The 14859-nt window shown below is 39.0% G+C and overlaps 1 protein-coding gene across 2 annotated transcripts in view; it reads left to right on the top strand.

The window, feature by feature from the left end:
* Positions 1-14859, top strand: part of OXNAD1 (oxidoreductase NAD binding domain containing 1) — a 41006-nt gene that overhangs the window by 993 nt on the left and 25154 nt on the right. Inside the window, exons 2-4 of one of the 2 annotated variants that reach the window (XM_046646685.1) lie at positions 10058-10208; positions 12266-12392; positions 12693-12756. In XM_046646685.1, the coding sequence (XP_046502641.1) occupies positions 12274-12392; positions 12693-12756 (183 nt within the window). In that variant the 5' untranslated portion in view covers positions 10058-10208; positions 12266-12273. The remainder of the gene's footprint in view (positions 1-10057; positions 10209-12265; positions 12393-12692; positions 12757-14859) is intronic. The other variant, XM_046646691.1, reaches the window with a different exon arrangement.

Genomic DNA, 14859 nt, shown 5'->3' with positions numbered 1-14859 from the left:
GATGTTTACATTTTTTGGGTCTTATTTCCTTTTCTGACTTAAAAGGCCTTGGATTGGAGATGATTTACAAGATATCTTCAGATCTAACATTCGACTTTTGTGTGGAAATTATGAGTTTTATGCAGTTCAGCAATCACATATACCGTGTTTATTTTTTATTTAGATGTATACATAACAAGCACTTATGTACACATTCCTATGCTTATTTATGTGCACAGACTCAAATATTTGCATGAAGTTGCCAATTTTGTGCACACTGAAGTGAAGCTCCACGTAGTTTAGCTCTTTTAAGACTTGAAAACCTAACGGCAGAGAAGTCTGAAAAGAAATCCAGAAATTACGTTAAACGAGTTCATAGAGGACGATTTCAGAGGCCTCGCAAACACTCCATTTTGTATAGTTGGAAATCTACCCAGCCCTTGGGAAACCTTTGTTAAACTTCTCGAGGGTTGACTGGGATGATTCTGATCTGTCTGAGCAAAGCCCACACAGTTCAATGGCTGCTCCCTGTATCTCTGTAGACACAGACACTTCCCAGGTAGCCTCTTGGAGACAAGAGGACGGGAGAGAGTCTCCAGTGTCAATTCTCTATTCCCAGTGATCATTTTGAAGTTGGGAACCATATTTAGTTCTCCAGTGCTTCTGAGCATATGCACCTACAAATTAAAGAGGAGCCATTTTCAAATGTTCAGAAATGGGTGCAGTCATATTTGGCTCATGGAAGTATAAATTGGTAGACCTTTTAGAAAGCCATTTGGATCTATCAAAAACAATTTGCTGCAGCCATTCTGGTGGCATAGTGGTTAAGTTCATGCACTCCACTTTGGTGGCCTGGAGTTTGCAGGTTTGGATCCCAGGCACCGACCTAGCACTGCTCATCCAGCCATGCTGTGGTGGCGTCCTGCATAACATAGAGGAAGACTGGCACAGATGTTAGCTTAGCGACAATCTTCCTCAAGTAAAAAGAGGAAGATTGGCAGCACGTTAGCTCAGGGCCAATGTTCCTCGTTAAATCAAAAATAATTTGCTGAGAAATCTTAAAATCTGAGGTTAACAGTCCTAAAAGTTACAGGGATTGTTAGGTAGTTTTTCTTCATAATTTCTTTGTAATTTTCCAACTTTTCTTTGAGTATATATTACCTAAAATGGAAAAAGAAAAACTAATGAACCAGTTAATAATAATTGACACTATGTGCCAGGCACTGTACCAAGTGTTTCACATGTGTTATGTCTTTAAAACAGCCTACTGAGTATAGGTATCATTAATCCCATCTTCAACATTGGGAAACTTGAAGTTTAGGGGCCAAGAAACTTACCAAGGGTGGCAAAGCTGATAATTGGCAGTAGCTATGGCAAGAACTGAGATCTGTCTGACCTCCAAACTTAGGCTCTTAATTAACTACGATGCCGTTTGTGATGAGATGGTGCTTGAAGTAGAGCTGGATTAAAACAGTGCTGGAGCTCAGCAGACTGTAGAGATTTTCCGCTGGAGCAGTGCTGGTTCCCTTGAGACCTAGATTTGGGAGTCTCCTTGGCCTTCCATAGTGCTTTCACCCTGCTGTCTGTTGGCCATCCTGCTTGTCTGGCCTGAGGTAGTTCCCTGTGTGGTTCTACCCAGTTTGAGTTCATACTGTGCTGGAGAGAGTGAAACCATAGCTGCACATGTGATGCAGGCTTTTTATTCCTCTCAGCACTTTTAAATAAAACATTACGAGTACTAAACTTTGCATTTATTCCTAAAAGGGAATTGGAAACATTTATAATGAGACATTTTTGGACCCTGAGAGCATGACAAAAGCAGATTTACTAGTTACTAAAGGGTCACTTGAGATCAGATATTTATGGTTTGGGTTTTTAAAAAAAATTTTTTTTATTAAGTTCATAATAGTTTGCATCAATGTGACATTTCAGTTGTATATTGTTTCTTGACTGTCACCACATAAGTGCTCCTCTTCACCCCCTGTGCACATCCCCCCCCCCCCCTCCCCTGATAACCACTGAACTGATTTCTTTGTCCATGTATTTGTTCATATTCCACTTGAGTGAAATCATCTGGTGTTTGTCTTTCTCACTCTGGCTTATTTCGCTTAGCATAATTCCCTCCACGTCCTTCCATGTTGTTGCAAATGGAATGAATTTGTCTTTTTTATGGCTGAGTAGTATTCCATTGTGTATATATATGTATGTATATATACATATACCATATGTTTATCCAATCATCAGTCGATGGGCACATGGATTGTTTCCATGTCTTGGCTATTGTGAATAGTGCTGCAGTGAACATAGGAGTGCATATGTTACCTTGGATTGTTGATTTCAAGTAGTTTGGGTAGATACCCAGTAGTGGGATAGCTGGGTCATATGGTAGTTCTATTTTTAGTTTTTTGAGGAATCTCCGTACTGTTTTCTGTAGTGGCTGCATCAGTTTGCATTCCCACCAGCAGTGTATGAGGGTTCCCTTTTCTCCACACCCTCTCCAACATTTGTTATTTTTAGTCTTAGTGATTATAGCCATTTTAACAAGCGTAAGGTGGTATCTTAGTGTAGTTTTGGTTTGCATTTCCCTGATGATTAGTGATGTTGGACATCTTTTCATGTGTTTCTTGGCCATCTGTATATCTTCTTTGGAAAAATGTCTGTTCATGTCCTCTGCCCATTTTTTGATCTGGCTGTTTGTTTTTTTATTGTTCAGTTGTGTGAATTCCTTATATATTATGGAGATGAACTCCTTCTCAGATATATGATTTGCAAATATTTTCTCCCAATTGGTGGGTTGTCTCTTTGTTTTGATTCTAATTTCTTTTGCCTTGCAGAAGCTCATTAGTCTGATGAACTCCCACTTGTTCATTTTTTCTTTTATTTCCCTTGTCTGAGAGGACATGGTATTTGAACAGATCCTTTTAAGTTTGATGTTAAAGAGTGTACTACCTATATTATCTTCCAGGAATTTTATGGTTTCAGGACTTATCTTCAAGTCTTTGATCCATTTTGAGTTTATTTTTGTGTATGGCATGAGATAATGGTCTACCTTCATTCTTTTGCATGTGGCTGTCCAGTTTTCCCAACACCATTTATTGAAGAGACTATCTTTTCTCCATTGTATGTTCTTGGCACCTTTGTTGAAGATTAGCTGTCCGTAGATGTGTGGTTTTATTTCTGGGCTTTCAGTTCTGTTCCATTGATCTGTGTGCCTGTTTTTGTACCAATACCATGCCGTTTTGATTGCTATGGCTTTGTAGTACATTTTGAAGTCAGGGATTGTGATACCTCCAGCTTTGTTCTTTTTTCTCAGGATTGCCTTAGCAATTCGGGGTTTTTGGTTGCTCATATGAATTTTAGGATTCCTTGTTCTATTTCCATGAAGAATGTCATTGGGATTCTGATTGGGATTGCACTGAATCTGTAGATTGCTTTGGGCAGTATGGACATTTTAACTATGTTTATTCTTCTGATCCACGTGCATGGGATTTCTTTCCATCTCTTTATGTCATTATCAATTTCTTTCAGTAATGTCTTACAGTTTTCATTGTATAAGTCCTTCACTTCCTTGGTTAAATTTATTCCTAAATACTTTATCCTTTTAGTTGCGATTGTAAATGGAATTGTATCCTTGAGTTCTCTTTCTGTAAGTTCGTTATTAGAATATATAGAAAAGCAACTGATTTTTGTAAGTTGATTTTGTACCCTGCAATTTTACTTTAGTTGTTAATTATTTCTATAATTTTCTGATGGATTCTTTGGGGTTTTCTATATATAAGATCATGTCATCTGCAAACAGCGAGAGTTTCACTTCTTCACTCTCGGTTTGGATTCCTTCTATTCCTTTCTCTTGCCTAATTGCTCTGGCCAAAACCTCCAGTACTGTGTTGAATAAGAGTGGTGATAGTGGGCATCCTTGTCTTGTTCCTGTTCTCAGGGTGATAATATTCAGGTTTTGCCCATTGAGTATGATGTTGGCTGTGGGTTTGTCATATATGGCCTTTATTATGTTGAGCTAATTTCCTTCTATCCCCATTTTGTTAAGAGTTTTTATCATAAATGGCTGTTGGATCTTGTCAGATGCTTTCTCTGCATCTACTGAGATGATCATGTGGTTTTTATTCCTCAATTTGTTGATGCAGTGTATCACGTTGATTGATTTGTGGATGTTGAACCATCCGTGTCCCTGGTATAAATCCCACTTGATCATGATGTATGATCCTTTTGATGTATTGCTGAATTCGAGTTGCCAAAATTTTGCTGAGTACTTTTACATTTTTGTTCATCAGCACTATTGGCCTGTAGTTTTCCTTTTTTGTGTTGCTCTTGTCAGGCTTTGGTTTCAGAGTGTTATTGGCCTCGTACAATGTGTTAGGAAGTGTTCCATTTTCCCTAATTTTTTGGAATAGCCCAAGAAGGATAGGTATTAAATCCTCTCTGAAAGTTTGATAGAATTCCCCAGGGAAGCCGTCTGGTCCTGGGGTTTTATTCTTTGGGATGCTTTTGATTACTGTTTCAATCTCTTTCCTTGTGATTGGTCTATTCAGATTATCTGTTTCTTGATTCAGCCTTGGGAGGTTGTAAGAGTCTAAGAATTTATCCATTTCCTCTGGATTATCCATTTTGTTGGCATATAGTTTTTTGTAGTATTCTGTTATAATCCGTTGTATTTCTGTGGTGTCCATTGTTATTTCTCCTCTTGCATTTCTAATTTTGTTTATTTGAGCTTTCTCACTTTTTTTCTTTGTAAATCTGGCTAGGGGTTTGTCAATTTTATTTATCTTCTCAAAGAACCAGCTCTTTGTTTCATTGATGCTTTCTACTGCCTTTTTTGTTTCAATAGCATTTATTTCTGCTCTGGTTTTTAGTATTTCTCTCCTTCTGCTGACTTTGGGCTTTGTTTGTTCTTTCTCTAATTCAGTTAGGTGTAATTTGAGATTGCTTGTTTGGGATTTTTCTTGTTTGTTAAGGTGTGCCTGTATTACGATGAATTTCCATGGGGCTTTTGCTGCATCCCATGTGAATTAGTATGGTATGCTATAATTTCCATTTGTCTCCAGCTAGTTTTTGATTTCTTCTTTAATTTCTTCAATGATCCATTGCTTGCTCAATAGCACGTTGTTTAGTCTCTACATCTTTGTCCCTTTCTCAGCTTTTTTCTTGTAATTAATTTCTAGCTTTATAGCATTGTGATCAGAAAAAATGCTTGTTATTATTTCAGTTTTCTTAAATTTATTGAGGCTTGCCTTGTTTCCCAACATATAGTCTATCCTTGAGAATGTTCCATGTGCACTTGAGAAGAGTGTGTATTCTGCTGTTTTGGATGGAGTGTTCTATATATGTCTGTTAAGTCCAACTGATTTAGCATTTCATTTAATTCCGCTGTTTCCTTGTTGATTTTCTGTCTGCATGATCTATCCATTGATGTGAGGGGGGTGTCGAGGTCCCCTAGTATTATTGTATTATTATTAATATCTTCTTTTAGGTTTGTTAATAGTTTATGAAATTTGGTGCTCCTGTGTTGGGCACATGGATAATTATAAGTGTTATTTCTTCTTGATGGAATGTCCCTTTGATCATTATATACTGCCCCTCTTTGTCTCTCTTCACCTGCCTTATCTTGAAGTGTATTTTGTCAGATATAAGTATGGCAACACTTGCTTTCTTTTGTTTACCATTAGCTTGGAGTATTGTCTTCCATCCCTTCACTCTGAGCCTGTGTTTGTCATTGGAGCTGAGATGTATTTCTAGGAGGCAGCAAATTGTTTGGTTTTGTTCTTTAATCGATTTTGCCACTCTGTGTCTTTTTATTGGAGAATTAATCCATTTCGGGTACTTATTGATGTATGAGGGCTTAATGCTCTTTTTTTATCACTTGTTTTCCAGTGCTCCTACATTTCCTTTGTTTCTCATCCTGTGTGTTTTGGTCTACTCATTGAATTATGAGGTTTTTATGATGTGTTTCATTGTTTTCTCCTTATTTTTTATTTGTGTCTCCTGTTTTTTTGTTTAGTGGTTACCATGAGGTTTGTATTCAAAATCTCATGTGTAAGATAGTCCATTTTCTGATGGCCTCTTATTTCTTTAGTCTAAACTGATTCAGTCCCTTTCCTCCTCCCCTCCTGTTTTTCTCACATCTTATTCCATCTTGTGTTGTGAGTTTGTGATTAAAATGGCAGGATTATCTTTGTTTTTGGTGTTTTCCTTCCCTTTATCTAAATGCTATACTTGAGTATTTGCTATCCTATTCTGATTCTGTCTGCCTGTTTATCTTCTTACTCCATGTTTTGTGACCCCTTTCTCCCTTTTTTTTTCCCCTCAGGTATGAGGGCCTTCTTGAGGATTTCTTGGGGGGGGGGGGGGGGGGGGCGGGGATTTCGTGGCTATAAACTCCCTTAGCTTTTGTTTGTCTGGGAAAGTTTTTATTTCTCCCTCATATCTGAAGGATATTTTTGCTGGATAGAGTATTCTTGGCTGAAAATTTTTGTCTTTTGAAGATTTGAATATATCATTCCATTCTCTTCTAGCTTGTAAGGTTTCTTCAGAGAAATCCACTGAAAGCCTGATAAGGGTTCCTTTGTAGGTTATTTTCTTCTGCCTTCCTGCCCTTAGTGTCCTTTATTTGTCATTCATTTTTTTCCAGTTTTACTACTATATGCCTTGCAGTATGTCTTTTTACATTGACAAATCTAGGAGATCTAGAAGCCTCTTCCACACCGATTTCCCTCTCTTTCCCTAGGTTTGGGAAATTTTCTGCTATCACTTCCTTGAACATGCTTTCTGCTCCATTCTCCTCTCTCCTTTTTGAATGCCTATAATTCTTATGTTGCATTTCCTCTTTGAGTTGGATATTTCTCGGAGACTTTCTTCATTTCTTTTTTGTCTTAGTTCTCTCTCCTCCTCTGTCTGGAGCATTTCAACATGTCTTTCTTTGATTATGCTGATACGCTCCTCTATGATGTCCACTCAAACGTTCAGGGAATCTGTATTTTGTTTTATCTCTTCCATTGTGTCTTTCATCTCTAATATTTATGATTGGTTCTTCTTTATAGTTTCAATCTCTTGTGAAGTAGCTCCTGAACTTGTTGCATTGTTTCTCTACATTCTCTTTTACCTTGTTGAGTTTTTTGATGATAGCTATTTTGAATTCATTGTCATTTAGGTTACATATTTCTGTGTCCTCAGGACTGAATTCTGGGTACTTGTTTTCTCTCTGGTCTGGAGATTTGATATAGTGTTTGATATTGCTGTAGGAGATAGGTCAGATCTTTCACATCCTGATATTATTTGGTTGCATTTACTGCCTGTTGCCACTGGGTGGGGGTCAAGAGCCACATATTCTGAGCCCTCTGCCTTCAGTGGAGATCCCAGGCAGTGGAGCTGGTGCAGAGCAGGTTGGGGAGGGGTGCTTTCTCCTGCATGCTCTCTGGGCTTCCTCACTCTGCTCTCGTTATCTGCTCTCCTGGGGTGTTGGCTTGATGCGGTCACCCCCTGTGAAAGCTCTCGCCCCAGTAGAGGTCTTCTTTCTAGGCTGCATGGGCCCTCGGGGGTCCTTGATGTTCCTGCAAATGAATGTCCCCTCCTCTGTTCCTTCCATCTCTAGCCTTCTATGGTCGCAGATTGCAGTCTTTAGAGGAGGGGGCAAAGTTCTCTCTTAGCCCATTCCAGCTCCTCCAAGGGGGGCTCCAGCCTCTCTGCCCTCCGTCATATGGCTGCATGTCTCTCCAACGTTTTTGTGTTGTGTTAGGATGTCCTCTGTTGGAGTATGGATGCCCCTTTTAGTTGTATGTTGGAGGGGAGAGAATCCCAGGCAAGTTCTCTCTGCCATAATGCTGACGTCACTCCTTTAAATTTTTTTAATCGTAAAATGTTAACAGTGCCAATCTGGAAAATACCAGTGACCAAAATTCTTAGCATAAGATCAAATTTAGAACTAGGTCATAACTATGTAGTAGAAACTGTATTTGATGAGTGCTGTTGTACATCAGGCCAAGGGGAGTTGTTCATTGGCAATATCAAACCACTCCCTCTTGTTTGGCAGGGAGGAGAGAGGTAGTTAATGTATTTGGGATGATTTTTAGTAGCATTTTTGCTTGCCAGGTTCTTCCATAGACATTTATTCCTCTCAGCCGTCCAGTGAGGTGGGGTTGGCATTCTCATTAAAAAATGGTAAGAAGTGACTGGCCCGAGATCAGAAAGGAGTAAGGAGTCAGATCTGAGCCCAGTTCCACTGATTCCAAGTCAAGCACTCTGTAATTGCTTGTGTACCACTAGGGTTCCCTTACCAAATGCCACATGCTGGGAGTCCCTTTGCTTCCCCAGTGGCAGGTGGGATTCTAAATCAGCAGGTGCCGTGATGGTTCTATGAATTTACTTAATTTCAGTGCATTACTGCTCTCTGAGGCATTCTTGACTTTTCTCATTCTCTCCCCTCATCCAGCCTATCAGCAAGTCATAGGGCTCTAATTCCAAAATATATTCTGTGTTTGTCTACTTCTGTCATCTCTGTGGCTTTCTCCTACTCTAACCTTAGACTGGAGCCTTCTCACTGGACTTCCTGCTTTGACTCTTGCCTGTCTGTGAGCCATAGCAGAGCAGTCTGAGCGACCCTTTAATGTAAATTAGATCCCGTCCCTCTCCTGGTTTGTTCAAACCCTTCAGATGCTTCTCGTTGCCCTTAGGATAAAGTCCTTCCCCTTGCCACAGCCTGGTGTTATGTGGCATGTGTCTGCCTGCTTGACTTCATCCCTTATCGCGCTCTCCTAGCTCATTGCTCTCCAGTCACACTGGCCGAGCTTCCTGCAAAACACCAGGCTTGTTTCTGTGACTGGGCCTCTGCCGCAGTGCTCTGCCCTCTGCATCTGCATGGCTGCCTCTTCCTCATCTGTCAGGTCTCAGCTCAGACAGCTCTTGAGAGAGAGCTTTCCTGATATTCCCCCACCCACCCCATCACTCTGTTTCCTTCAGCACACTCTTTGTCATCTGTAATTGTCTTCTTGATTATGTTTACTATTTTCTGTCACATACGCTGTAGTAAAAGCTTCATGATGGCAAGGGCCTTGTGTCTGGTTCTTTATTGTGGCTTCACGGCTTAAAATAGTGCCTGGCATGGAGTAATCGTTAAATAGATTGACTGTACTTTTTAAAAAGAAACCAGTATAGTTCATTTTAAATCTTAAATTTAATCTGTTGCTTATAGTAATTTTTTTACTGCTTAAATGGAGATGTTTTACTTAGCATTTATGATTGTTTTCTATGTTTCAGAAATAGAGTTAATTAAGAAACTTTTGGTGAGGTAACGTCTGTGAGGATACAAACATTGATGGAATATTCTTTTGTATATGGTTTTAGAAATTACTTATGTTAAGTTTCTATAGTTAATTAAATACATTAACTGACTATATGAAACCATTGGACATATTTCAAAAAATGGGTAGGTTTTTTTTAATGCCTTATTACTTTGGATGGCACTTTAACACAATTTAGTAAAAAAATACCCTTCTTCTTTTTTTTACCAGTAGGTGGCCCTCTCGGTCATGGTTACTATTGTTACAAAACCAGATTTCAGAATTTTAAAGACAACGGCTTTTTAAAATGAACTTTTCTTTGTTTTCCAGTTTAGTTGAGCAGTAGACCATGCAAACAGTCTACTCGTGAAAGATATATCTTATGTGGGGACAATTTATTTTAGCAGTAGTTGTCTAAAACATTGAGCAGAACAATATTTCCATAGTTACCTATATATCACTTACATTTTATCAGGGAACCTGGCCTTAAGTGCCATGTAACTGTATCATTCTAGCCATTGGTCTGGACTTTCATGGGATGGATATCCTAAGAAACAGGGGTTAAAGACAGACCAGAGAAGATGAAAAAGAGAAGCGGTGAGAGAAAAAGTGAGAAAAGAAAAATGGAAATGTGAGAAGGAAGAATTGATGGAAAGTGAGTAATTGAGAGTAGACTTGCTGTGGGGAGATGCCTGCTGGTTAAAATGAGCCTTGCCTTTTGCAATAAGAGAGAGCCCTTTTTTAACAGTTTCCCAAAGCATTGTTCTCATATGTTGTCTCTGCCATTGCAGGAATTTTGTGAGAATTGCAGTATGTGGAACACTGTTTGTGTTCCAACCAGTGAATATCCAAAGAACTCAGCATAATACCAGGACCAAAATATTGCATGTCAGTCAGTCAGCCATACACTTAAGGACTCCTAAAATCTCATGGACTTCTAAAGTAAGTTTTCGTTCTTTCTTTCAATGATTAGTGCACCATTTTTGGTTTAGCACATTTGAAGGAGAGAAACTACATTTAGTAGTCTTGCATGAGTTGAAAGAGGCCTTATGCTTTTTTCATTTACTAGAGAGAAAAATAGCAAGTAGCATGTTTATCCACAGTGATGCCACACCATAGTATGGCAAGAAATGGATCTTTTATCTCAAGATTAGTTACGAAGCAGTGGCTTTTTGATATGATTTGGTTATAACTGAATAAATCCCATGTGACTTAGAGCGCCACCTGATTGATTTACTTGTATTTATTTTCTGTCTTCACCGTCTAAAATATAAGCTCTCTAAGAAGATCTTTGTTTTGTTCATGTCTATATCCCCAGTGCCTGCCACATAATGGGCTCTTAATAAATATTTGTCAAATGAAGGGCTTAATTAATGAATAAGGAGCAGGAATATAAGCACACCTAGCTTAAGTATTTTTCTAACACTACCTTTATTACAATTAATTTATATAGTGCCTTCCCAACAACTTAGAAAAAAAGTATGTTCACATTTATTTTTGTTTATTATCAAGGTAACTAAGATTGGAAAGGACAGATAGAGCAATATGACATGTTGAAAGTGGGCATCTTAGGCAAAGAAGCATTTAAAATTGGCAGAGGAAAACAGAATAGTAGGAACCAAAAGTATTTATCATCTGACTCCCAATCAATGCTTTTCCTGATAGGCCAGTAGTTTTTAGAATTTGAAATGTTGGGAACCTTTCTGACTTTTTGTTTTTTTAAACTTTTTATTGAAGTATAACTTACAAACAGAAAGGTACATAAATCCTAAGGGAACAGTTTGATTAATTTTTTTATTAAGACAATTCTTTTAGAGCAGTTTTAGGTTCACAGCAATATTGAGGGGAAAGTACAGAGATTTCCCATACACCCCCTGTCCCATAGATGCATAACCTTCCCCATTATCAACATCTCCCGCCTGAGTGGTACATTGTTACAGTTGATGAACCTCCTTTTACACATCATAATCACCCAAAGTCCATGGTTTACATTATGGCTCACTCTTGGTGTTACATGATCTGTGGATTTGGACAAATATATAATGACATTTATCCATCGTTATGGTATCATACAGAGCATTTTACTGTCCTAAAAATCCTCTGTAGTTTGATGGATTTTTACAAAATGAAAATACCCATGCAATCAATATTCAGATTAAGAAACAGCATTGTCACTCCTGCCTGTCCAAGGGTAATTACTAATTTCTCTAACTTCATAAATTAAAGTACAAAATAACTTCTGTACTTTATAAGACCATAGAATATGTGCTCTTTTGAGAACTTCTTTCATTCTTTTCATTCAGTGTGGTATTTGTGATGTCCATCTCTGTTACTGCACGTACTTGTGGTTTGCTCCTTCTCCTTGCTGTGAATCTCAGAAAGTGTGTCTGCCCCTTGCACTTTATCTAACAAGGAATATTAAAGCCTTACATGGTGCTCTTTGAGTGGAATACAATTGTCAGGCCGTTAGAAAATCTGCTCTCCTTTTCTGTAATAGCATAAGATTAGTCGTGTGAACTTGGTCAGAGATTTTGGAAACTAATAGAGAACATAAATATTTGATGGCACCAGTGATTACATACATATGTACCAAGGAGATCAGATGAAGCAATGCTAAATAACGGCAGAAATTTTGTCAGGGTGAAATTAGGCCCTGAATTGCTTTGCTGTTAGATAAACTCATAACAGCACCAAAAAAAATCCAAACTCTTCTTCAGTGGCCCCTAACATAGTCTATTTCTCTACTTTTTCTTAAAGTACAGTCATGCGCTGTATAACGACATTTTAGTCAACAATGGACCGTGTATATGAGGGGAGTCCCATAAGATTAGTTCCATATAGCCTAGATGTGCAGCAGGCTATCCCATGTAGGTTTGTGTAAGTACACTCCGTGATGCTCACACAACCACCAAATCACCTAACACCACATTTCTCAGAACATGTGCCCATTGTTAAGTGAAGCCTGACTGTATTGTAACTTTCAGTTTATGTTTACCCAGGAAGCGCCATGGCCTGTGCTGCTGTCGGGGTTCCTGGCTTGTTTCGAGGTTCTGTTGGAGCCATCTGCACTCAGGCTGCTTTGTTGAGGTTGACACCCAGTGCTTTGCGCCATCTTACTCTAAGCAGGTGAGTTATCTGCCTCCACTGTCATTTGAGGTTGATTTTCAGAGACCTGACCGGCTGATGGTCGTGGGAGGCCTACGAAACTCGCCTATGAAACTCCTGAAGGCACATCATAACATCTTGTTTAAGTGTGCATGCCATTAGCAGATCGTTAAACTTTAGTTAGATGTACAAATTTTCATTGACCATTTTCTAGGATCCACAATGTTATATTGTATTTTGGATAGTCATGATATTACAGGGGAAACTAATTTAACTATTTTATGAGAATAATACTTAACCTAATTTTACTTTTTGTTAAAGCATAATGAAATCCAAAAGGAAAACTGATCACTTGGAGAGAACAGCAGATGTCGTGCGACGGGAGGTTTGTATCTTTGGACTCTGGCGGGTTTCTCTGGCTGCACTGTTAGGAGTGGCTTACGGAGAAGGCGTTAGATGAACTGGATCCTTTTGAGGGACAGTCAGAAAAAGTTCGTTATTTTTCTGTTCAGAACTTTTCTGAACAGGGCATATGACAACTGCTTTGAAAAGATGAGTGAAATACTCAAATTTTTCCCTTTAAACTTGGAATGAATGGATTAATTTTTGACGAAGGGAGTATAGCAGCAATTGAGGGAACTCTCTTCAGAGGAATAATGTTTAGGTTTTAGAGCATACATTTTATGAATAGCTTATCTTGTCCTTTTCTGTCTTTTTTTTTGGCACCATGTCTCAAAGTCCTTGTTCTTATCCCTACCTTAGAACGAGTTCTTATTTCATCAAGGGAGAAAGCACTAACCGCTGAGAAAGGAAGGTGGACGAGCTGTTTTTACCCTTCCCACGCGCAGATTTTTCCAACCATGTTCAGACTGTAGAAAGCTAATCCTTCACCTGAAGGGGTGTCAAGGGCTGGAAATAAAGGGTCCTCACCCTTCACCTCAGTGAGTAACCCCATTCTCTTTTAAAAACGTAAATTGGATAATTGATTCTGCTTTTTTGAGTGATTCTTCACATATTTGGATGTATTTAGCTTAGTGTTGTAAGTGTATTTAAACTACTAGCAAAAAAACCTCTATGTATTTCATATAAAGAAGGATTATACGCTTGTATAAACATGGTCAGAAATGCATTGTCACAATAGTTTAATTTTTAGTATTATGAGTAGGATATACTTTGGTGTAAAAGAGAATTGCTTAGGCCCCACTTTTTAAGCTAATTCTAATTTCAGAAAATTGCTTTGGGACTGAGGGTGGTATGTTTGTGGATTCAGCTTTAAGCCAACGTTTTTTTGAAAAGTCTGTGTAAAATTAGTGTAATAGATTATGAATGTGTGGGAAAGTACACTTTTCTCACTGATGATAAATCTTAAAATTTTTTTTTTTTGGTTCAACATGCAAAAATGCTGATTCTATAAATGTGAGATTTGTTAGTATTACTGTTTAAAAAGTGCAACCTTGCCAGTTTGGGGAAAAAGGTGGTTTATTTAACGGGCTTGGAGTACACTCTTTTATGCATAGTGTTTTGAGGCAGATAGACTTAGAGCAGGTTTGGCAAACTTTCTGCAGAGGGCCAGATAGTAGGTATTTTAGGCTTTGTGAGCCGTACTGTCTCCGTTACAACTACAAAGCTCTGCCTTTGTACTGTGAAACAGCCATAGACAACATGTAAACAAATTGGTGCGGCTATGTTCTAATAAAACCTTTTTTACCAAAACACCCAGATTTGGCCTGTGAATCATAGTTTGCCAATCCCTGAATTAGAGTAGCATTTCAGAATTTTGCAGGACAAAATTATTGAGACTTTTGGTGGGTTATTTGGAGCCAAGTTTAGGAAAATTACACAGAAAGTTAATGTAAACTCTAATAGTGTGATTGAAATGCTGAGAATTTTAATGCCTGGAAGTCAGAAAATTACAGGGATAATCCAGCTATGGTACTACCTTGGTGGAAGAATTTTCCAGTTGCAACTCCTCTCCTTCTCTTCTGTTTCTGATTTCCACTCCTCTCCCAAGCAGAATGAGCACTGGGAGCTGGGAGGAGCTGGATAAAGCTAGATGATGTCTGGGGCCATGACCTTGGCCAGCTAAGATCATCAGGGGGTCACCCGAGTCCCTCCAGAGGTACATCCTAGCCACAGAGCAAGAACTCAACCTTGGAGCTGTCGAAATGAGCAGCACCTTGGGTTGGGCCATAACAGAACTGGGTCACCTTCTCGTGGTCTCCTCTGCCGCCCTGCCTTTAATTTGTGCTGCAGCTACACTTTACAGAACTCCCCACTGCTCATCCGCCCTTCAGTTTAAGTCTGTGAGGTAGACTAAGGATGCGCATATGCGTTTTACAGAGGAGGAAGCAGAGCTGAGGAGATATCTAATGGCTTCTCCCAGGGCCAGAAGGCAGCTCCAGTATAGGTCTCTGATTCCTAAGGCAAAGGACCCTGCTGTCCCTTCTGGGGTGGGTAGAGAATGGAGCACTCACCCACCCAGGAATGT

This window comes from Equus quagga, chromosome 1 (genome assembly GCF_021613505.1).
Source record: "Equus quagga isolate Etosha38 chromosome 1, UCLA_HA_Equagga_1.0, whole genome shotgun sequence".
Classification (NCBI taxonomy): domain Eukaryota; kingdom Metazoa; phylum Chordata; class Mammalia; order Perissodactyla; family Equidae; genus Equus; species Equus quagga.
This window is presented reverse-complemented; position numbering and strand designations above follow the sequence as displayed.